This window comes from Oncorhynchus keta, chromosome 19, assembly GCF_023373465.1.
Source record: "Oncorhynchus keta strain PuntledgeMale-10-30-2019 chromosome 19, Oket_V2, whole genome shotgun sequence".
In the NCBI taxonomy this organism is placed as follows: domain Eukaryota; kingdom Metazoa; phylum Chordata; class Actinopteri; order Salmoniformes; family Salmonidae; genus Oncorhynchus; species Oncorhynchus keta.
In genome coordinates, this window is record NC_068439.1 from 69,010,334 (window position 1) to 69,033,421 (window position 23,088).

Sequence of the window (23,088 nt, forward strand, 5' to 3'; positions counted from 1 at the left end):
GTCATTGTAAATAAAGAATTTGTTGTTAAATTACTTGCCTACTTTAATTAAATTTAAGTTCTCTACTAGCCTTGTCATTTTGTTTAAATTACAAATCTGAACACATGTGAAAGAAACACCAGTGAGAAATGCAATCTGTAACAAAATTGTTTATCTCAATTAAGTAAGACTGCTGGTGGCAGTAGTTCATTGAAAAAAAATAATATTTACACAACATTGTCTACGTACAAATGAACATTTACAAGGCATATTGAAACAACAACATTCAAACTATACACATCACATTCCGTTTGTTTAAAGGACCATTTCATTGTCTCATGGGGATACTTATCACATGACATTAATGTTTTTCGCCTTCAATTTTAAATTTAGTTTGCAAAGGCAATGTGCTGGGAAGATAAATACAAACATGCTTAAATTTATCCTACCAATAATACATATAATATAAAATGAGATCAATATATAAGAGACAAAATATATTTACAGACTCAAGGTTACAGTTAATAATGTATCATTTTAAAACAACTTCCACATAGTCAACTGAAAAACCGTGGATTTATATTTTGCGGTGAAAAAACAAAATCAAAAGTATTATTGTTTTGGGCAACATTCTGCAGCAGGTTGAAAACCATTCTAATCCTGAGTTACGGTGTTCTGACAAGAAAAACATTTAGCCAGTCACTTAAATACTACATCGGAATCTATTTTTCTAATATTACTGTGGGTTGCATTTCCTGGAGCTGCCTCAGCAGAGTATCAGCTACGTCCGAAAAGGATTTGTCCACTACAATTTTTACATTTTTAAGTGACGTCAGCTTCTGAGGGTTCCTGAACTCAAGGGTATCAAAGCCTTTTGGGTAGTGCAAGTGTGTGTCTGACCTTTTGCACAACACTGTAGCGTTTCTCAGTCGAATCCTCTTCTTCAGAGCATTTTTAGATGGGCTTGATTGCTCCAAGAACTTTAAGAAAGATACCTCGAATCCCATGGGCTTAAAGGAGGTCAATGTTTCACTTTGATCGTTCATTTCATCCTGGGTAAGGGCAGTGCTAGAGGAGTCGTAGTCAGATCCATTTTCTCCACAATAAACCGCATTACTCCTTGTCAGCCTCTTGCGTTTGACAATTTTTTCAAAAACACTTTTCCGTGGACTTCCTCTCTTGCGTTTCACCACCACAGAACCATCAGATGCAGTTTCTGAGCTTTCATCGTACGAAGGTTTGGTGTCACACAGTTCGCCCTTCCCCTTTCTCCGTAACACAGGTTTTGAATACTCGTCAAACTCACTTCCTTCTAGGCCCGTGTCTGCTGTGTCCTCGCTGTCGGATATCTCTGAGGAGGTCTCAGACTTAGAGTCATCGCTCCTGGCAGCGCGGAGGTTTCTACGTCTTGGGTATTTCTTGCAGAATATGAAGTGGCTTCTCTGCTCCTCTAAGTATCGCTCGGACAGTCCGTGCCCCATGTAGTGCTTCATGATACTCCGTTCAGACTTCATCACTGAATCACAGCCCTTTATCATGCAGGGGTATTGCAACTTGCATTTCTTAATGCACATTGCAGACGCTTCATCCTTAGTTTTCAAGGAGGGTTTTCCATATTTCGTCCAACTATTTTTTTCTGTCTTGTCAGTTTTCTTTTTGTCACCTCCCTTCTGTGTAATCTTTTTGTTGCCCTCTATGTTTTCTTTCCCATCACTTGATTTAGTTATTTGGTAATGTGAATTCTTGGAGTCAGATTTCTCACAATCTTCACTTTTCCGTTGGTTCATCAGTTGGAGTTTGTAAAGGTCATGATGCTTTTTCATGGTGTGCCTCAGCAGGTTTGACTTTGTAGCGTAAGCACGGTCACAGCCTTCGACATCACATTGGAACATCCCATCCACAGGTTCCATTTTGGCAAGTTTTGCCTTGTCATGTTCTTTTTCAATATGTCCGATGTACTTCCAGAAAGCAATGAAGGATGCTGTGCACCCTTGCTGATCACATCGGAATCTGCCTAGGTTGATGTTTGACATCAGAGATCCTGCTTTATCCAGGCTGAACTTGTGAAGCTGGAGGTAATGCTGCAACATGTTCGGAACGTCTTGGAATACTCTCGAGCAGTCGCTCACTTGACATCTGAGTTCTGTTACCTGGGTTACTTCAACCTCTGGTTCCTCCTCCATAACCCCCTCCTGCTTGATTCCGTTTTTCTCATCCTGTTCCTCATTTTGATCATTTTCATTTTTCATTTCACATATAGATAGAGCAGACTGATGGACAGCCCTGTAATGGAGGATTAAATTATGCTGAATTGTAAAGGCTGCTGCACATCCTTGATGAACACAGCGATATGGCCTGTATGGACTGAAAGAATCATTTGCCTCAGACTTCTTCTCTTTCGTCTTCTTGGGAATTTCCATTTTAGGCTTTTCTACTTTAGGCTTTGGTCCTCTCTGCAGCTTGATTTTGGATGTCTTTTCTAGCAAGGGAGCACAAACCTGAAGGGGATCTGATGGAGCAGGCGTCATTGAGTCAGCTCTTTCTGCCAGGTAGCCTCCAGATTGTTGACTGTAATGAGTAGGCATAGGCCGAGATGGAGCTGGTATGTGTTGTCCATTGGACCATTGATCTGCATCAGGAGGGGTCATTAAAGGCTGTTGGGGTATTGTTGAGTAGTGTGCGTTAATTTGATATTCAGACATTAGCATTAATGGTGTCTGATCATGTATGGGCATCCTTTGCATTGGCTGCATTCCCATGGAGAGGCTATTATCATGATATCTCTGGTCAGCGATGCCTTGAGAAGTCTGCTGTTTGAAAGGATGTGGGTGGTAGTCTTGTTTGATCCTTTCTCCTGAAGCAAACATGTTTTTTACAGTCATATCTTGATTTTGGCTCACATCCGGGAGTGAATGTTGACGTCTAATATTCTCCATTATTGAGTGGGGCGCTTTGGCAATCTGACCAGACAAAGGAGGCTCTGAAGGCACACGTGGTTTGTCTTCGTTATTAGCAAATCCAACCGTGTTGCTTGACTTGCGCTTCATGATTAGTTCTGCAATCTCCCGCTGTGTCAATCTGTGAGCTGTCTGACAGTGTGCCTTAAGGTTTGAATTGCGGGTAAAAGTCTTATCACACATTTGACAAGAGAATGGGGCAAATTTCCCATGGCTTTTCTTAATCGAATTGATCATCTCATTGGTGTAATTGTGAGTCTTGATGAGGTGTTTTAAAATAGCATCTTTTGTCATGGCCCTGTATGTGCAGTTGTCACTCTCACAGGCAAACAGCTTTCTACAGCCATCAGGAATCTGTGTATCCTTCTCTTTTGAGACATTAGGCTGGAATGATTCAGTATCATTGCAAATATCAGTGCAGCTAGGTTTTGTGGAGGAATATGTTGGAGTAGAATCACACACCTGTTGTTTGTCTAAGTCTAGCCTCTCTAATGCAGTCTGAATGTCCATTATCCAATGCTGTTGGTTTGCAGGTGTTAGATTTGGACCAAGATCAACATCATTCGCAACAATGCAGGTAGGTGCAGGTACGTCATGGTGTCGAGAGGAAGCCTCTCTGAAATTAGTAAAGCTCTTCATGGGTGCTGCTCCGTTCATTTGGGCAGATGATACAGAGGGGATTCCGTGATCAATCATCTTGGAAGGCTGAGGATTTTGACGCACTCCAAAATGTTGTACATCATTGGTTGTTGGATTGGATGACACCAGATTCAAACTGGCATGTGTGTCAGTGCTGCTTGTCCCAGATACACTGCTTCTTCTTTGGAAGTCTCCAGCTAAAATCTGTTCACGCAATCTTTTCTTGACATTATGTTCCGCACTCTTCCTCCGTGTCTCCACCGGTTTGATACTTGTTGCTGCTGGACTGTGTTGAGGCCGAGGGTCTGGTGAGGTGATCTGCAACATGGGGTTTGTCATAAGGTTTTCCGCCAAACTAGCCATTGCAGCCAGAAGTCCATCATTAGACAGCCCTCCCGAATTGGAGGCAGAATCAGAATTCCCCTTCACTTCTTTCATCTTCATCCGTGTTTCTGCTCTGAGTAAATTATCAATATGGTCTGTGGGAAGTCTGTGAAGTGAGACAGTGGGGTTGTTTTCTGCAAGCACCTGAGTGAGAAGTGGCTCATAGAATGCACTACTGCCAAACCCAGGGTCACATGACTGCTGAAGATAACCATCTGTATACGATTCATTTTCTGTCTTCACTTGGACATTTCCTGTGTGCTGTATGACTGTGCTTTCTGGCAAGCGTCCAGCAGGTCCGTAGGGGCCATAAGGATTTTGGAACGTTGGCTGGGGAATTGCTGAGGGCTCAAACATATTGTGAATATTTGGAGTAACCATAATTTGTTTAAGAATCTCATCGGGTTGTTCGCCATCATTTGCATACGGTGCAGCAGGGTTATACTGTGAAGCTGGTGGGGGCTGAGTATTGAGAAGTTGCTCTGAATTGAGAAGATCAAGAAATGATGAAGGCAAGTCTGCTGTCAGGAGCTCAGTGTCATAGGCTTTGCAGTGTAAACGTTTGGACAAATGGCCTCCAAGTGATTTGGGATTTGTAAATTCTCTACCACACCTAGAGCAAATGAACTTTCCATCTTTAACAATGGCAGGCCACTTTGTTCTTTTGTTGCGCTTGACTTTTTTGCCCATCTGGTTTTTTTCAGCAGCGTTTTTGGTGCCGTCTTGAGATTCACTGTTTCTCGCTAGCAATTGGTTTCCTGCAAGGACATGTGATTCCATGTTGGTTTTCTGCATTCTTCGACTCCTTTCAGGGGGATTGAAATTACAACGCAAATTACTTTGAGTCTGCGGTGTGTAGGGAAGTGCAGCATTTCCCAGCTGATTTGAGAGACTTGAGTCCTTCAGAATGTCCACATAAGAGGGGAAAACAGGCTGAAGAACATTATCCATAGTTGTTGGAAGCAGTGACTCTGCTGGTCTTTCCACATTAGGTCGCATCATATGACCGGATGGAATAACATGAACATCCATTCCTCCACCACCCATTTGTGGCATCCCTTGCAGGTTCGAGGAGGGATATACCTGTGAGTGATAATTCTGGATTTGGTTGTTTCCTGGTGTTTGTTGCCATGGCATACTAGGTGGTGCATATTGATTGGGGTTGTTTCCTAGCTGGGAGAGTACAATGGGATCTAAGATATTGTCCATTTGGTTGGGGAAAGCTTGGCTTTGGACAGCAGCTGAATGGGAAGCGTAAGAGTGGTTTGAGTTTGAGTACAGGGGCGGGGTTGGCTGAATGACCTGTTGATGTTGTATTGGAGCAACAGAGTTATGGTTCCCGATCAGAGGCAGACTCGACGGGGCAGCTTTTCTTGCTTTTTCATGTTCCCTTGTTTTTCTCTTAACAAGTTTCCATTCTGTATAAAACTCTGGGTGAGCTGCTTTCATATGCTTGGTAACACTTCTGTAGGAGCTGTAGTTGCGATCGCATGACTCCAAAGCACAGTGGTGTCTCTCTCCTTGGGGTGGGGCAGGAGTAGTTGGTAATGGGTGTTGCTGTGGGGCAGGAGTAGCTGGTAATGGGTGTTGCTGTGGGGCAGGAGTAGCTGGTAATGGGTATTTCTGTGGGGCAGGAGTAGCTGGTAACGGGTATTGCTGTGGGGCAGGAGTAGCTGGTAATGGGTGTTGCTGTGGGGCAGGAGTAGCTGGTAATGGGTGTTGCTGTGGGGCAGGAGTAGTTGGTAATTGGTGTTGCTGTGGGACAGGAGTAGTTGGTAATTGGTGGTGCAGTGGGGCAGGAGTGCTTGCTAACGGGCCCTGTGTATTCTCTGTTCTGCAACCAGTGGCTGGCAAACGAGTTACTAGTGGAAGAAGTGTGTGAGAGACCGATGGGAGAATTTGAGGCATTGGAGTTGACATGTAATGGGAGGTCTGGCTTGATGCTGACATGGTAACAGACATGTGTGGATGTTGTTGTTCTTGCACTGGTACTCGGTAGTCAGAATTGTAGTTCCTGGATTCATAATTTACATCTTTGCGAAAACTCTGGACCTGACCTTGAAACACACTTGGTTGTTGGGCATGATGCAAATCCCCAGGATATTGGTATGAAGCTAATGGAGGATTATGTGGTTTGAGTCTCATGTAGTCATATGCAGCAGTCTCTGAGGGGTCTTGGTGTCTATGTCTCAGCTGATTTGGGTCATGTGTTTGTGCATTTGTGGTAGACCGAATAACAGATCTTTCTGAATTTGGGTACAGTTCTTTTACTGGTGGCTCACTTTGAATCATGTATCGTCGATCATTCTCAACAGGACCTTGAGAAGCATTCAGCAGGTTGTCAATCGAGTGCTTCACCTCAACAGATGCTGATGGATGAGAAGCCTCATCAACATCCTCTGAGAAGGAAGCCTGATCAGAAAGCATCCTCTGGTCCAGAAAATGAGAAAGGTTAGTGTCTGTAGCTGGGTATTCCTCCTCTTTTGTGACATGTTCCTCCTGGTGCAGATCCAACTGTGACTGAGAATGGAACACTTTTCCACAGTTAGGGACTTTGCAGGTGAACGTTTTGTAATGCTGTGACTCATGGTCGTAAAGCTTATAGGCTTCATTGAAAATCTTCCCACATCTAGGAAACATGCATCTGGCTTTAAATACGACATGTTCTTTTCTGTGTACAAGCAGCTCTGTGTTGGAGAGAAAGCTGGCCTTGCAGTTCAACTGTATGCAAATGTATGGTCGGACACCACAGTGCACTTGCAAATGATCGTTAAGGTGTGTGACATTAACAAATTGGCGACGACAATACTGACAAATCACCTTTTTGTTCTCCATTTCAAGGAAGCGCTTTGCTTCATCGTTATCTCTATGTGCTTTCACATGAACAAGAAGATTTCGGAAATACTTGAATCCCTTTTTGCAGTTTACAACAGGGCATGTGTTTTCCTCAGTGCTGCTTTCGGTCTTAAGTCCAGAGACTTTAGTCTGAACTGATTCTGTCTGAAGCGACTCCCCATTGTGTTCTTGGGAATCGCTGTTTGCATCTTTTTTCCAAAGTAGATTTTCAGTCTTAGCTTTCAGAGCCGCAATAACAGGAGCAGCCGTTTTGGGATTAGCTAATTTTTTATTTGTTTTAATTGCAGCTAGTCTTTCCTTGCACGATAGCTTGACGTGTGATGCCACGTGTGGTTCCAATATGTCTTTTGAGGTGAAGGTCTCTGCGCATATCGGGCATCTATAAAGTCCATCTTTGTAGTGAGTCTGTGCATGACGTACAATCCTGTGCCCCAGAAACTCCTTGTCACACAGAACACAGTACTGCATGTATGCCTGCCAGTTTCGAAACCTGGCCGAGATGAACCCTTTCTCTCTCAGTTTCTTTGTCTCTCGGATTTTCCGTCTTTTATCTGTTATTTCATTCAGTTCATGTGTGGTGTCAACGAAGTAGTCTGTGACGTCTCTGAACACTTCCTCACCCTGGGCTGTGTCCTCCTCCTCAGGGGCCTCATTGTCATTCAGCAAGTCAATGGAGGACACAATGGAGGCCTCCTCACCCATAAGGGTTAGGCAGTGACGCTTCAGTGTCTTCCAGTCCCAGAACTCAGGGTCAAAAGGCCACTGGGTCTTGAACACCAGCAGGAGCTCACAGCGGAGCGAGTTAGACACAGGAAGATTCTCCTCCTCCAGCTTCTGGTCTGGCTCGTTGTACAGAGTCTCCACGGCGTAGTAGGAGTCCACTGTGGGTTCCAGGAGGAACTCTGTCAGCTGGCAGGCCCGCTTTACCTCCAGATCAGTGGGCAGCAAACAGGAGATGGTTTTGCAAATGGTGGCCTTGTTGTTTGCGTCACTTGATTCCAACTGTAGAGCCCGTATGCACATGTCAACACACACTGGCAGTCCAACCTTACCCACCTGTAAAAAACAAACAAAAAAAGAACAGGGTTTTAGAGGGAAACGCACTAAATATTAATTAACTATCAATGAAACAATAGAGCATATGGAACAAAAAAGGTGGAGTGCTGACTATACAATGCACAAATTATAGTGTTCCATGTTCAGTCTATATACACCCAGAAAAAAATGAATGTATCAGGGCAGAAGCTTACCTCTGATTGAATGACTTTGATGAAGAAGAGGATGTGGAAGACCGTTGTGGACAGCAAAGACATCTGACGACAACTGTCCAGGAACGTCTCTTCAGAGGACTCCATCCGCTTCAGCAGTTTGCTCCAAAACAGTGTCAGCTCCCTGGAGAGAAAATAAATAAACCAAATAGCTCAATAGTCATAATATATTCTATAATACCTGAATTATCTGAAGAACTAAACAAGAGATTGCACAGTGTGTTTTATTTTGTTTTACGACTACTGTAAGTTGAAACAGGTAATAACACAATAGATATACATTTCATAAGTCAAACAGATAGGAGGGGTGGGATTTAATGCAAGAAACGTAGCGCCGTGATCTTACCAGGCACAATAAGTGTCTCCTTGGAGAAGCTGACGTGTTAGAAAGGCTGAGCATAAGCTGAAGGCTCCCCTCTCATCCCCTTCCGACTCCAGGTTACAGATCATTTCTAGTGCATCACGGCAATCGACCTCGGAGAGCTGTCGATAAAAAGGAAGAGCTGCATTGCATTCAAATTATAGGCAGTCAAGCCGCAATTACACCTTTTCCATTGAATGGTCTGCCTTTTGTTGATGAAAGTCTCAATTTCATACACTAGAAAACAATAGCGAGGACAGAGAAATTCTGATTGGTGCAATGAATCCACTGAGGCCTGACAGTTAAATAATTAAAGTATATATGGGCCCTGTTCATGGGCCCTGTTAAAAAGTTGCGGACTATATAGGGAATAGGCTGCCATTTGGGACTCAAACTGTTTCTAGCAGACTGTCCCAACCTACCTCCTCCATTAGTGGTTCCTGTGCTGAGGCAGAGCACAGGCAGACCAGGTACATCTGCTTAAAGATGTGCCCTTTTCCTTCAAACTCGGGACACTCTGCACAAGCCCTTGCCAGCAGTGCAGCCCTCTCCATGTGGTTCTCCTTAATAAGGTGCTTTACTCTCATCTCCAGCAGAATGGGTCCCTCAAGTCGAAGGAACTTGTGAACTAAAGAAGAGGATATTGAGATTCATACAGACACAATACAAATAGAGTACTGATTCAAATGTACAAGACTTGAATAACAACTAGTATCAAAAGTTGTTCCTGGATCTAGACACACTGTTGTGCACAGGGTTTTCTTCCTTTATTGTAGTAAAAGAAAACTCACCCTCCTCTGTTTGTGGAGACTCATTAGAGAGGAGACTACGCAGGGTGCTGTTCGTCCACACACCTGTCTCCTGGGCCACAGCAGACAGGAGGGCCAGCTGTGTGATGCCATTCTCCTGCAGCTGGGAGTGTGCTGACTGCAACACACACAATTCACTCAGTGACAGTATTCTCAAAGCCGTAGGTACTTTTAGAAGCAATTACGCATTCAAATTAATGGTGCATCCTTGCAACATATATAATATTATGTAGTACATTTCAGAAACAGACCAAATGGAATCTTATCTTAAAAGACTATCCTGAACAGATAAAGCAACTCAATCAGGAATACAGTAACCTACAAGTGTAGTTTACAAGACCTCATTGCATATAAAAAGGAAACATTTCATCCTCTGTGTGACATGACAAAGAATTTTACCTGAACAGATGACTTGAACTTTTCCCACAAGGCATCTGGGAAGTTCTCTGGCAGGGAAAGCAGCAGCTCTATACAGCTCCTGCACAACCAATAGGAAATCAAATGAGCTACCCAAACATGATGACTAAAGCCTTTGTATTTTGTGCAGTGATTTAAACATAATCTGAAGAATAAAGGAAAGTCTGATTGGTAATGATCAATAATGTTAACAAAGCACTGTAAAACAAATAGCTGGAGATGGTGTTAGGTAACATCATTCTACATCTGAGATAATGTACAGTACAGTAATTAATCTGATGTGCATTTCAAATTAGTTTCTTCTAAAAATCTCATGGGTACTAATCTTGCAGGCACATGGAGAACAACAAGCAGGTTAAACCCCTCCACAAATTAGACAGGCGTACTCACAGTGAGAGACGTTCAACTACGAGGGGGACGTTTTCACACTGAGAGGAGAGGCAGGAGGAGACCTGGGCATAGCTCAGCAGGGCCACTGTATACACCTCCACCAGGGGCAAGGGCTCCTCCTCCATCCTCCATCGACCAGCATACTCCACCAGAGTCTAGAGAGAGAGAGACAGAGGTTACACTCACCTTTCTCTTATGCACCAATAAAGTCATCCAGAGAGCTACAAAGGCAGATGTTTGACATCTTTAGATGCAATATAGCGCCTACCACCACTACTGCTGAAATTAATTTGCAACAGGAGGGGGGCGAAATTTCTATAATTAGCCTAAATGTTTGTATGTGAAATGACAAGCAGTTGTAATCCATCCTGTTTAGAACAGTAGAATACATTTTAAAAAGCTACCAACCACTTCATTCATGTTGGATATGGTATATGAGTCTACATTTCTCCAATGTCCTACAGAATAGATGTGTTGCTCCTTTCCATCAAAGCAGAGGGGGCTGGGCAGATGCCCACACACAGAGAGCAGTGAGACTCTGGAGAGCGCAGACAGACAGATGGGCCTGGAGGAGAAGCCCTGTTATGAGCAGCATTAAAAGACAAGTAGTTCTGACAGCTTCTCTCGGAAAGGGCCATTCCTCAGAGAGAATTAGGTTATAAAAAGGTTCATGAGAACTGTGCAATGACGAATAAATCTGATTTAAGTGAGAAACCACACAACTTTATTCTGCTCATGATGGAGAGAGAACCTTTCATGGCCTATGTCACATGTGTGCAATTAGCTACCTCAGTATTGTTGAATTATTCACAATCTCAGTGTACCTTGGCATAGAAACAACAGTCTATGTTACTGTTAAAGTCACTGCATGGATGGTTTGCTGCACGTTGTCTCAGACGGCTCAGTAACAAGAGCCTACTAGTGGAAAAATCCTTTGCAGGTTGGTGAGGTTATGGGGACTTCTCTCCAGTAACAGCTTCCCGTTTTGCTCTTCAGGAAATAAATGCTAGCTGGAGACAGGGCTGAGGCTAGTTGGATGCTAGAACATTGGGCTGGGTGACATGGCCTAAAAATTATATCTAGATCTCTCAAATTCATGGGTGATTCACGATATATCTGGATTTTTTTAACGTAAAAAGTCAACACTGCATTTCAAACAGTCAGGAATAATGTAAAGAATTAAGGGCCTGTAAAATTATTAATAGGCTAAATATTCAGAAAGTATTCACACCTCGACTTTGGTACAGCCCGAATTTCAAATTAAATTGAGATAGTGTCAATGGCCTACACAAAATACCCCATAATGTGAAAGTGGAATTACGTTTAGATATTTTTTACAAACTCATTAAAAAAGTGAAAAGCTGAAATGTCTTGAGTAATTATTCAACCCCTTTGTTATGGCAAGCCTAAATATGTTCAGGAGTAAAAATGTGCTTAAGTCAAATAATAAGTTGCATGGACTCACTGTGTGCAATAATAGTGTTTAACATTTTTAATAACTACCTCATCTCTTTACCCCACACATTCAATTATCGGCAAGGTCCCTCAGTCGCGCAGTGAATTTCAAACAGACCAAAGACAAGGGAGGTTTTCCAATGACTCGCAATTGGTTGACGGGTCAAAAAAATTTAAAAGCAGACATTGAATATCCCTTTGAGCATGAAGTTATTAATTACATTTTGGATGGTGCATTAAAACGGCTAAAGATTTTAATGACTGTGATAGGAGAAAACTGAGGATGGATCAACAACATTGTAGTTACTCCACAACACTAACCTACATCACCGGGGCCAAGCTTCCTGCCATCCAGGACCTCTATACCAGGTGATGTCAGAGGAAGGCCCTAAAAATGGTCAAACTCCAGCCACCCTAGTCATAGTGTTCTCTCTGCAACTGCACGGAAAGCGGTACCGGAGCGCCAAGTCTCGGTCCAAGAGGCTTCTAAACAGCTTCTACCCGCAAGCCATATTACTTCTCAACAGCTAATCAAATGACTATCCACACTATTTGCATTGCCCCCCCTCCCCCACACTGCTGCTACTCTTATCTAATTATAGATACTTTAATAAATCATTGTGGCGGTACCCCCTGTATATAGCCCCGCTATTGTTATTTACTGCTGCTCTTTAATTATTTGTTATTCTTATCTTACTTTTTTTAAAGGGATTTTCTTTGCTGCATTGTTGGTTAAGGGCTTGCATGTAAGCATTTCACTGTAAGGTGTTGTATTCGGCGCATGTGACAAATACAATTTGATGTAATTGACAGAGTGAAAATAAGGAAGCCTGTACAGAATACAAATATTCCAAAACAAACTTGCTTTCTGTTTGGAATAAGCCACTAAAGTAAACCTGCAAAAAGAAAAATTACAAAGAAACATACTTTATGTCCTGAATACAAAGCGTTATGTTTGGTGCAAATCCAACAACATATCACTAAGTACCACTTCATATTTCAAGCATGGTGGTGGCTGTTTCACGTTATATTTATGTTAGTCATTGGCAAGGAAAAGGAGTTTATTTATAATTAATAAAAATAAACAGAATCGAGCTAAGCACAGGCAAAATCCTAGAGTAAAACCTGGTTCAGTCTGCTTTCCAACAGGGAGACAAATTCACCTTTCAGCAGGTCAATAACTTAAAACACAAGGCCAAATAAACACTGGAGTTGCTTACCAAGACAACATTGAATGTTCCTGAGTGGCCTGGTTACAGTTGACTTAAATCAGCTTGAAAATCTATGGAAAAACCTGAAAAATCGCTGCCTAGCAATGATCAATATCCAACTTGACAGAGCTTGAAGTTTTTATTTTATTTTGATCATGTGCAAATATTGTACAATCTAGGTGTACACAGCTCTTAGAGACTTACCCAGAAAGACTTGTAATTGCTGCCAAAAGTGATGCAAACATGCGATGACTCAGAGGTGTAAACACTTAGTGGGGCAAAAAAGTATTAAGTCAGCCACCAATTGTGCAAGTTCTCCCACTTAAAAAGATAAGAGAGGCCTGTAATTTTCATCATAGGTACACTTCAACTATGACAGACAAAATGAGAAGAAAAAAAATCCAGAACAATTACAGTGTAGGATTTTTAACGAATTTGCAAATTGTGGTGGAAAATAAGTATTCGCGTCGCTGCACAGCTATTTTCAGGTCTCTCCAGAGATATTCGATCAGGTTCAAGTCTGGGCAACTCAAGGACATTTGTTGTCCTATTGGAAGGTGAACCCCCCCCCCAGTCTGAGGTCCTGAGCGCTCTGGAGCAGGTTGTCATCAAGGATCGCTGTACTTTGCTCCGTTCATCGGTGCCTCGATCCTGACTAGTCTCTGCCGCTGAAATTCATCCCCACAATATGATGCTGCCACCGCCATATTTCACTGTAGGGATTGGTGCAAGGTTTCCTCCAGATGCGACGCTTGGCATTCAGGCCAAAGAGTTCAATCTTAGTTTCATCAGACCAGGCAATCTTTTTACTGATGAGTGGCTCCCATCTCGCCACTACCATAAAGGCATGATTGATGGAGGGCTGCAAAGATGGGAGAACCTTCCAGAAGGACAACCATCTCCCCCAGAGGAACTCTGGAGCTCCGTCAGAGTGACCATTGGGTTCTTGGTCACCTCCCTGACCAAGGCCCTTATCCCCCCGATGCCTAAAGCTGGCCAGCTTTAGGAAGAGTCTTGGTAGTTCTAAACTTCTACACTAAGAATTATGGAGATCACTGTGTTCTTTGGGACTTTCATTTACATTTAAGTCATTTAGCAGACGCTCTTATCCAGAGCGACTTACAAATTGGTGCATTCACCTTATGACATCCAGTGGAACAGCCACTTTACAATAGTGCATCTAAATATTTTAAGGGGGGATCTTTCAATGCTGCAGAAATATTTTGGACCCTTCCCCAGATCTGGCCAGCTTTAAGCATCGGGGGGATAAGGGCCTTGGTCAGGGAGGTGACCAAGAACCCAATGCACTCTCACTTATGATCTTTTAATCTACCCTTGGGTGGCATGTGCTTGCCCCATCACCCATGCCTTCCCCTCTCTGCTCTTATGTTTATATAAGAATTGCATACCGGTCTTTTCTACAAAGTACCTATACAGCATTCTTGTGTGTGTTCAGAAAATAAAAAATAAGGTCAAGATGACCATTCAGTGACTAAAGAGGGAGGGTGAAGCAAAGTAAGTAAAGGATGGGAAAGACAAACATATTTTATTGTATATTGTTGTTTAATAGAGCACCTGGTAGTGGAACGTAATCTCTAACTTGAGTTGATTCAGTAACCAGTTCTCAACCACATTGTTCTGTTTTAGATATATTGTATACATGTGGTTAACATGTTCAATTAATACATAATGTAATGTTTATCTGTTTTCATTAAGATGCAAAAAAGGTCATCTTAAATCAAGTTTATGTAATAAAGATTTATGTATTTCTGAGACTGATAGACAATTACTTTAAAAACACTGCAAATTACCTAGACCCATGTTGGCATATGAAAACATAAAAAACAAGTATTTCATTTTGGGAGGGTTCAAGGTGACTGGCCCTGCCTGGCAGGCCAGTCAACTGCAAGAGAAAAGTGCCTCCCTGACAGATATGGATGCAAGGACTGACCATCCATGATATCAAAACTATAGCTGTAACCATGTTGAGGCTATATAGTGTTTCTATACATTTACTTTGGCTTTAAAAAATCTTATGGGATAGGACAGTTGAACTAAGCTCATGAGGCATTTATAAATTATATTATTTAAGAAGCAACAGGATCGTACCATTCATTTAAAAGTAAAAAATAAATACAATTGTTGCAACTACAGATTTCCCCTTTACAGAGCACTCTCTCCTCCAACAGCAAGTTGGCAACACTGTCGCAGATTGACTGATCCCAACTCATGCTTCTAGTCTTTACCTTCAACACGCTGACAAGACAACACCCTGCTTGATGCCACCTGTAAAACTAATAGGATTCAAACATGTATGCAGTGTACTCTACACAGCCTACAGTGGCTGCCTAAAAACTTCTGTCTAACTTTCCCCATAGTCTCCCTCTCTCTACAGGTGTTTATGACAGTTGCTTTTTAATTCAACTGGGCTCTCATTGGCTCTGAAGTGAATAACAACAATAAGCAGCATTCATAATCATAACAGCAGGTCCTCATCTGAACCCGAATCTAGGATTACAATAGATGTTGAATATGGCTATTCTCCTTTATGATCAGGATGCAAACATTTAACTTCCCATGATTAATAATTTCTAAAATACTTTCGGTACATACCAGAGAATGGAGTTTGCTACCGTTACGACCAGTATGTAGAAAAGGTCTATTGCAACTGAAAAAATGTTTGGAAGAACGTACGTATTGTTTTTGACTAAGTGTGCATGTGCCAAATCCACCTCTTCAACACCTCCTGTAACATTAGTAATGAAATTAAAGTACGGTAAATAAAGCCTATCCTGAATTATAAGCTGGTTGGTTCAAGCCCTGAATGCTAATTGGCTGGCAGCAGTGATATATCAGACGCTATACCATGGTTATGACAAAACATGTATTTATACTGCTCTAATTACATTGGTAAACAGTTTATAATAGCAATAAGGCATGTCATGGGGTTTGTGGTATATTCCATTCGCTAATGATGCTAGTGAAGAATATCCTAGCCTATACATTGATGATCGGCCCTGCTTTACTGAAGTTGCGAAACTTTGCAAGCCAGGAAATTGCCAAATTTAATTGCGGGAAATTTAGAAATGGGGTGAGCAAAATGACTAGAGGCAAAAAGGTCACAGTCCTATTTAACCCAACAAAACATTGGCACTCTCAAACTGCAAGGCTAGAGCATAAGGCTCAAAACCAAAGCAAGTAACGTCAGTCTGAACAAAAATCTGGAGATATCTCTGACAGGACATGAAATATTCTAACGCAACTGGTCTGGACAATATGCCTGCTAGGTTTGTAAAAGACACTGAACATATTTCACCCTGCAGCACCTATGTATCTCAACAGAACAAGGGAGGGTTCCAAATTACCTGAAACTTGCTAGGGTTATCCCACTACACAAGGTAGTAAGGTAGAAACCAAGGTAACTACAAATCTCTATTCTGGGAATCCTGGAGAAGATGATCTATGAGTAAATTGACATGTACATATCCAAGAACGCACGATTTGCAGACCGGTTTTACAAAGTCACATTAAACTAATTAATGTTTACTGTATTTAACCGACCGTATCAGGAAAGAGATTGATGGAACATTTTGTGGGATGGTTTTACTGGACCTTCAGAAAGCCTTTGACACAGTAGCCCACCAGATACTACTCCACAAGGGCCCTAGTTGAGTTGTAAAATTCCTGGAACTTTCGATACATTTTCCAGAAATCTCATTTGAATGTTTCCCAGAATCAGGAGGGAATAGAGCAGGTAATCCAGAATGCTCCAAACAGGATTTTGGGAAAACCAGGTAATTTAAGTAAAGTTCGTGGAATTTTGTTAACTCTAGGCCCTAGGTTTTAGCAGCATGGTATCAGATGGTTGATATCAATGGCACCTTATCAGATGTAAGATTAATCAGCTGTGGAGTGTCACAAGGAAGTGTTTTATGGACACTACTCTTCCTGTTTATATAGTGCATTCAAACTGTATTCAGAGCCTTTCCCTTTGGTTACATTTCAGCCTTATTCTGAAATGGATTAAATAAAAATCCCCAATCTACACACACAATACCCCATAATAACAAAGCAAAAACATGTACTTTAGTATTGACCCTTTGCTATGAGACTACAAACTGAGCTCAAGTGCATCCTGTTTCCATTGATCATGCTTCAGATGTTTCTACAACTTGGTGTCCACCTGTGGTAAATTCAATTGATTGAACATGAAAAGCACACACCTGTGAAAGATGGAAGGTGTGTGTTCTCGTAAGTACGGCAACTAATCAGTCTCCTCCGTTCCAAATATACTGAATCTTTGGAGTAAATTCCTAGCGGGAGAGTTTTTTCCCCCCCATCTAGATGTCTTGGTAAGTCACAGTACTCAATGAACTTTAAACAACTTTATTTTTTATGAGAGAGTAGTCTGCCAGCAGGCAGCTTCAGAAGCAGTATTCCTTTACAGACAAATAAAATGCCTGTTCAGTGGCGAGTCGAAGAGTCAGAAGGAACATGCCGTAGCCAAGGTGCTTTCACGGGTACATGACCGCGGTATCATTTCATCTCTGAACAGAACCCTTCCCCCCGTTCCACTATTCTGACCAGCAAAATAACATTTCTGAACCGATTCAAACCCCCAAAATTTAAACGGTATATATCGTTCCTTTCAGTTTCTTTTTAAACCTCTGAAAAGTACATTATTTTGTTTACATTTAGCTCAACATTAAATGACTTACTATGGAGCAGGCAAGCAATTTTCATGCATTGGACAGACAAGTGTAGGGCTTCAGAGCATTGGCTTAACATTGGACTTGAGCTACCTAGCTTGTGTGTGCACCAGAATTTAAATAAAAACACGGTTTACCTTTTTGTAGTTAATAAATCCAATGCATGGCTCTACAGTGCAAACTTTTTATTTGCACATACAACTAAATATTGTGGACTGGAATTGTCTATTTAGGCGCACCAGTGCGTCGAAAAAATTAAGGATTCTAGCTTTAATACCAGAAATATTTTTTCATAGTCCTTGTAAAAATAGGTCAGTGTAGAGCCCTGCAATTTTAAACGTGATAAGGATACTATAGTTAACTATCATTGAAAAAGTTAATCCATTCTTCGCTCTAAAAACTAAAATAAAAAAATCTCACTCCCTAATTTCTGAATAACACTAATGTCAGTAGGCAATAGTAGACTATGCTTCGTAGGGAGAGGTAGCCTGCGCACACACACACACACAGGCAAAGATTTTCAGCTGGCAGGCTAACACTGAAAAAAGTTGTGACATAGTGAGGGCTTTATAGGCACTGTTTTTTTTGTGGGACTAGGAGAAAGAAAAGAAAATGCCCGGAATGTAAAATAACAGTATTAACCGGTTCCCATGCTGTTAATGGTTATGTTCCTGAAACAGTATAGATTACTTTCATTCCCAGTTCTGATTCTGTTCCTCAAAAAAATGTACAAGTAATTCTGGTTCCGTTCTCTGAACTGATTCCAACCCCTGGCAGTAGACATAACTTCATTGACCGGCACTAGAATTCATACATACACAACAGGACAATTGTTCTTCAATGTGAATAGACTGGGAATTTGATGATTTCATCTTATCGATTTAATGGAAAACTAACCCCCCCCCCCCCAAAAGTGCTTAAACATTATGCAAAATTGTCCATTTGTCACATCCCTAACATATCCTATATTGTTTACTTAATCTACTTACATTAAATATTAATGTATTCCGTGCGGTGCAGGTGAAACAGATATGACATCCAAATCAAAATCAATGACCTTTCCTGCTGCTGGATCAGCCGACCTGTGCCCGGCAGTAATAAGGGATTTTATTGGAAGTGCATGAGAGGTGAATTTGGCAAATGTACACTTGGTCTAAAACAAAACTTAAGATTCTTTCCAGATAAGGCATTTTTTTCAGTTGCATGTAACTTTTTACTTAGACTTTTTTTGGAAGTACATACCGGATGTAACGGCAGTAATGACGATAGTTACTCAGCGAAACTCCATTCTTTAATAAGCACTGTATGCATTTTGAAATTATTAAGCTTAAAAAGCTGGTGAATGGCTTCTTCCTGGACATAAAGGAGATACGCAATATTCAATGTCTCTTGTAAATCCAGATTCTGGTTCAGTCCTCATCCTGTCAACTTAGAGTAGCCTTATTACTTGATAACAAAAACAAGGTTCCACAGATAAGTTGTAAACACAACACACAACACACTGACACATACACCAACCCACACATGCTGATAAAATTATATATTTTAAGTGTGTCAGCACAGGGATATACTCCCATCAACATCCATCAAACCCTCAGAGTGAAAGACATAGCATAGCTGTCAGACACGGAAGGAATCCCAAAGGACACCTTTTGACATGAGCCCCATGGGCCTTGGTCAGAAGCAGTGCAATATAAAGGGAATAGGGTGTCATTTGGGGCGCACACACAGCTGAGGTCAGAGGTCATGTGTATTTGATTTCATTGTAAGCTGCGACTGGGATGTGTAGGAGGATCTGCTGTTCTCCCGGCTCTCTCCACAACCTCTACACCTTGGTAGATATCACAGTAGGCCTTTAACAAATGCACTGGCCAACATAATCCAAACAACCAGTTATAATTTATTACAACTTTCTTTAGACTGGAACCTAATGAAAAAGTAGCCTTAGAATTGCAAATAAATTAAACCATCAAGTGGTTCTTAGCTAGGCTAAATAACCCATTAGAGTATATAATGTAATACAGTCTAATAATGTATTGTGATTGTATTTAGGTAACAATGCCTCAACAAGAGACTTTCCTCATGTCACCCCTCCATTTTGATCTGGTCCTAATTAGAGAGAAGGGAGGCAGGAGGGGGACATGGGCTGCCTGGTAGACATCTGGTAGAAAGCACACTGCCAGTCCAGCCAGGCTAACACCAACAGTAGAGTAGGATCATCCATATTCATCACCATCCATCATCCATGCTGTGACCAGGGGCAGTGGCTTGTCTCATGTCTTCAATCTCCAGACAACACAGGCATCCTGAGACCGAGCCGGGGTCGGGTGGGAGGAGGCGATTTACAACACTCTGCCGCGCGGATGGTAGTCTAATAACACCACCATACACTCACTCTGCTAGATGAGCTGAGTGGAGGCTGGGGAGCCATGCATATCTAGGAACCCAGCTGGGCACCTGGGAATAGTGCTCTTTCAAGCATCATGCAGCTGAGTGTGGAGGGCAGAAAACAAGCAGTTCTTCCACACAGACAGGCAGAAAAGGAAAATGCAAAACAATGTATGCTGTTTGAAAAAGAATGCTGGATTGTCATGAATAGCCAACAGATACTTTTTTTAAAGATGTCATTTTGTAAACACACTGCTGAATTCAAATGACAATTTAAGTGTGAAGATGAAGAACCATGCCTACTGCAGTGGCGCTCATCCGTTCTCTCTGTCCTTCCATCCTCCCACACAGCGCAAGGACAGTCGTTGCCTCTAGCCACAGATATTCACACATGCTTGATATTCTACTGCAACAATGGCTGGCACATCAAAGTCCAAAAACTCTGTATGCAACTAGATTCAACAGAATTATTAACAGCATGCTAATGAGGCCTGCTACTGTTCGTTTAGACCTCTGTTCATGTGTTACAATGCAAATCATTATTGTTACAGCAATTAAAGTTGATTTAGCCAAGGCTGGCTCCATGCATAAGCAGTCACTTAGGGGCCAAGGCCGTCAGGGGCCCCTAACCCCCCAAAAATAGACACGTTTTTGGGGGTGGGAACTCAGTCAGGGTCTCAACTTACTGCTGAGAGTTATAATGGCAGAACACACAAGGTGCAAGTTAGAAATGTGGTTGTACATGAGCAGTTTTTGTCTTATGTCAGTCACTCAATTAGCCATGTAAGCTAACATTTTTTTGATTGGCAAGTCTGTCTAGCCAGCTATCATGGCCGAATACCCAGGGGCCCTGTACTACAGGGGGCCCCTATTGATTTTGTTAGTCACTCTCACTCAGATATCATTAACATAAGGCAACATAAACATATGGCATAAGTCATGGCAAAATGGGTAGATTTACAGGGAATTATCTTTAAAAATGCAAAGTATTTACCACATGGCAAAATTAATAGAATAGCATTAAATTAGCTGAAAAACAGTTTTGTTTTGCTCCATGGCAAAATTAGTAGAATTTCATTTAATGTGTTGTAAAATTGCCAAACTCTCTCCACCCCTTGGCAAAATGTGTATAACCGCAGAAATTCTGCTTTAAAAAGGCAACATTTTCTCCACACCCCATAATCAAATGTGTAGGATTGCAGGAAATTTAAACGTATGTTTCTCTCTGCCGTCAAGAGGGGTCCATGTTTTGTCCTTGAGGACTCTGGAGGACTTATAAAGTAATTTTACTATCGTCGACTCAGTCATGAATGGTACAAGCCCTTGACTATGAGCAAAACATTTGATTTTTTCTACATGAAAACCACGTGTATAGTAAGTAACAGTTCATTGTTCTTCATCTGACACTACCCAGTCGACTGAAAACTTGGCCAGATTAAATATGGGTCAGTAAACCAATAGCTACGTGAAAGGCACAAGAAAGTAAAAGTGGAGCAGCCTCAGTAGTTCATCAAACTTGATGGGAAAATGTGTTCAACGATTTCAAAAGGAGTTCACACTGTGACAGAATAGCCTAACTCAGGTGATTCAAACCTTTCCTCTGGGACCTCCAACAGTCCATGTAGTTTACCTAGCCTATACCACAGCTATGACACACCTGATTCAAACTTGTCAACTAATTTTAAACCCTTTGAATAGGTGTATGAGGGCTACAAAACAATTGTGAAATGTCTGGGGGTCCACGAGAAGAGGTTTGAAAACTACTGTCCTAGTTAACTCAATAATTTGTTATATAACCCACATTTAGGAACAATGGCTAAATGGGTACAGTTTCAGTTTGACAATCCGAGACCATGCATGGACACAAACACCCCACATTTATTTGAGACCTGTCAGCAAAAGATGCGGTGTAGTGTGTGAGGCCTGTCCCATTGCAGTGAAGGCAGAACAAAGCCATTTGTTCACTAGTTAGCTACTAGCTAGCTAGCTGCTTCATTATCGTTAGCATAGTAAATTAGTTGCTAGCCAACTACAAAGCTGAGACAGTAATGGATAGTTTAACGTTAACTTTATCAACGGCCGTAAAGTCAGCGTCTCTGCGTAAACTAGACATGACAAAGCAAGGCTGATGATGGACCTCCTCATTGCGCCTATGATAATTCAATAAGCTAGCTATGTCAGCACACAGTATCAAACGGGTAGCTAAGCTACAGACAGTGTCAACATCAAATCATTTAGCGGTCTAACGTTACCGCAACGTGCGAAAGTCAGTCACATAACACAATAGCACCAGCTAGTGTTACAATAAGTATACGTACGCTTATTTGACATAAATCATTAAACCATGTACAGATTGACAATGGCAACACTATCCAGGATTGTAAACTTGCTTAAGCTAGCTATGCTAATGCAAGGCTCGAGGGTTATTTTGGAATCGCCAGCGCGCACAGCGAAAGAAAGAACTAACCTGGCAAAAGTGTTGACAATACTGAGTTGACGACTGAGTCGGAGAGTCCGTACTGTTCTTCAGTGCAATTGCTAATTTTAGCAATTTCTCTCGGAGCGCAACAATCGTTGCACTGGTATCGGTCTGTGCGCTGAGGTTTTGTTCGGCCTCTTCGTCCGCCATCTTCACACCCAACTCGGTCGCGTACCACTGCCGCGTACGCAGACAGCATGTGACCAGAATAATTAACGCACGCAGAATCAAATGCCACTGTTGTCCACCGAGGGGCGTAGCAGTTTTGAACTCTGTGGTAGGTAGCAGGCTGCGCGTATGTTTTTTTTTGCGTGCAGGCACTTAACTATTATAAATCAACTAAACTTGAAGACATCAAGAGGCCAATAAATAATGAACATTAGGTTATCAGTTCAAAACGTAATTTTAGTGATTGTATTCATCACAATCAGGTAAGGTAATCATCTATCAGTCTTACCAGGCCCTTTAAAAAAATGTATGGGTGCAGAAGTCAGTTTCTCATCCAGGTCTTTGGTCACTCACATACCGTTTATTTCAGCCTAGTATGGAGGGATAGATACCTACAGTGAAATCAGTGAGTGGGAGGACGCCTCATAATAATGTCTGTAATGGAGCAAATGGAATGTGATTTAGAATTCTATTTGCAGGAGTGCCTGGTGTAGTAAAACCAATTGAGACAAAAACATTGAATATTTACTTAAACCCCACATTGGTAAAAATGTAATTCATTCACAAAGCCATAAAAAATGTATGTATGTGCATTTATAAGCCATGATTATTCATGGT

General features: G+C 41.7%; 1 protein-coding gene across 1 annotated transcript; it reads right to left on the reverse strand.

Moving 5' to 3' along the window:
* Positions 1 to 134: 134 nt before the first annotated feature.
* Positions 135 to 22,463, reverse strand: LOC118398774 (zinc finger protein 292). Its single transcript, XM_035794457.2, has 8 exons — positions 22,291 to 22,463; positions 10,061 to 10,215; positions 9,653 to 9,731; positions 9,236 to 9,371; positions 8,867 to 9,072; positions 8,430 to 8,566; positions 8,066 to 8,207; positions 135 to 7,871 (listed from the first exon to the last, which is right to left on the reverse strand). Exons 1-8 carry the CDS (start codon positions 22,450 to 22,452, stop codon positions 702 to 704), a joined length of 8,187 nt encoding a protein of 2,728 aa, XP_035650350.1. The 5' UTR covers positions 22,453 to 22,463; the 3' UTR covers positions 135 to 701.
* Positions 22,464 to 23,088: the final 625 nt, after the last annotated feature.

What these genes read in the sequence shown, in the direction of transcription:
- LOC118398774 (XM_035794457.2), bottom strand. Translation starts at nt 22,452, where the DNA reads ATGGCGGACGAAGAGGCCGAACAAAACCTCAGCGCACAGACCGATACC. An exon ending in GTCTCCACAAACAGAGGAGG is followed by an intron (nt 9,073 to 9,235) that starts GTGAGTTTTCTT and finishes CCTCTTCTTTAG; the next exon opens with TTCACAAGTTCCTTCGACTT. An exon ending in GGAGACACTTATTGTGCCTG is followed by an intron (nt 8,208 to 8,429) that starts GTAAGATCACGG and finishes TTTTCTCTCCAG; the next exon opens with GGAGCTGACACTGTTTTGGA.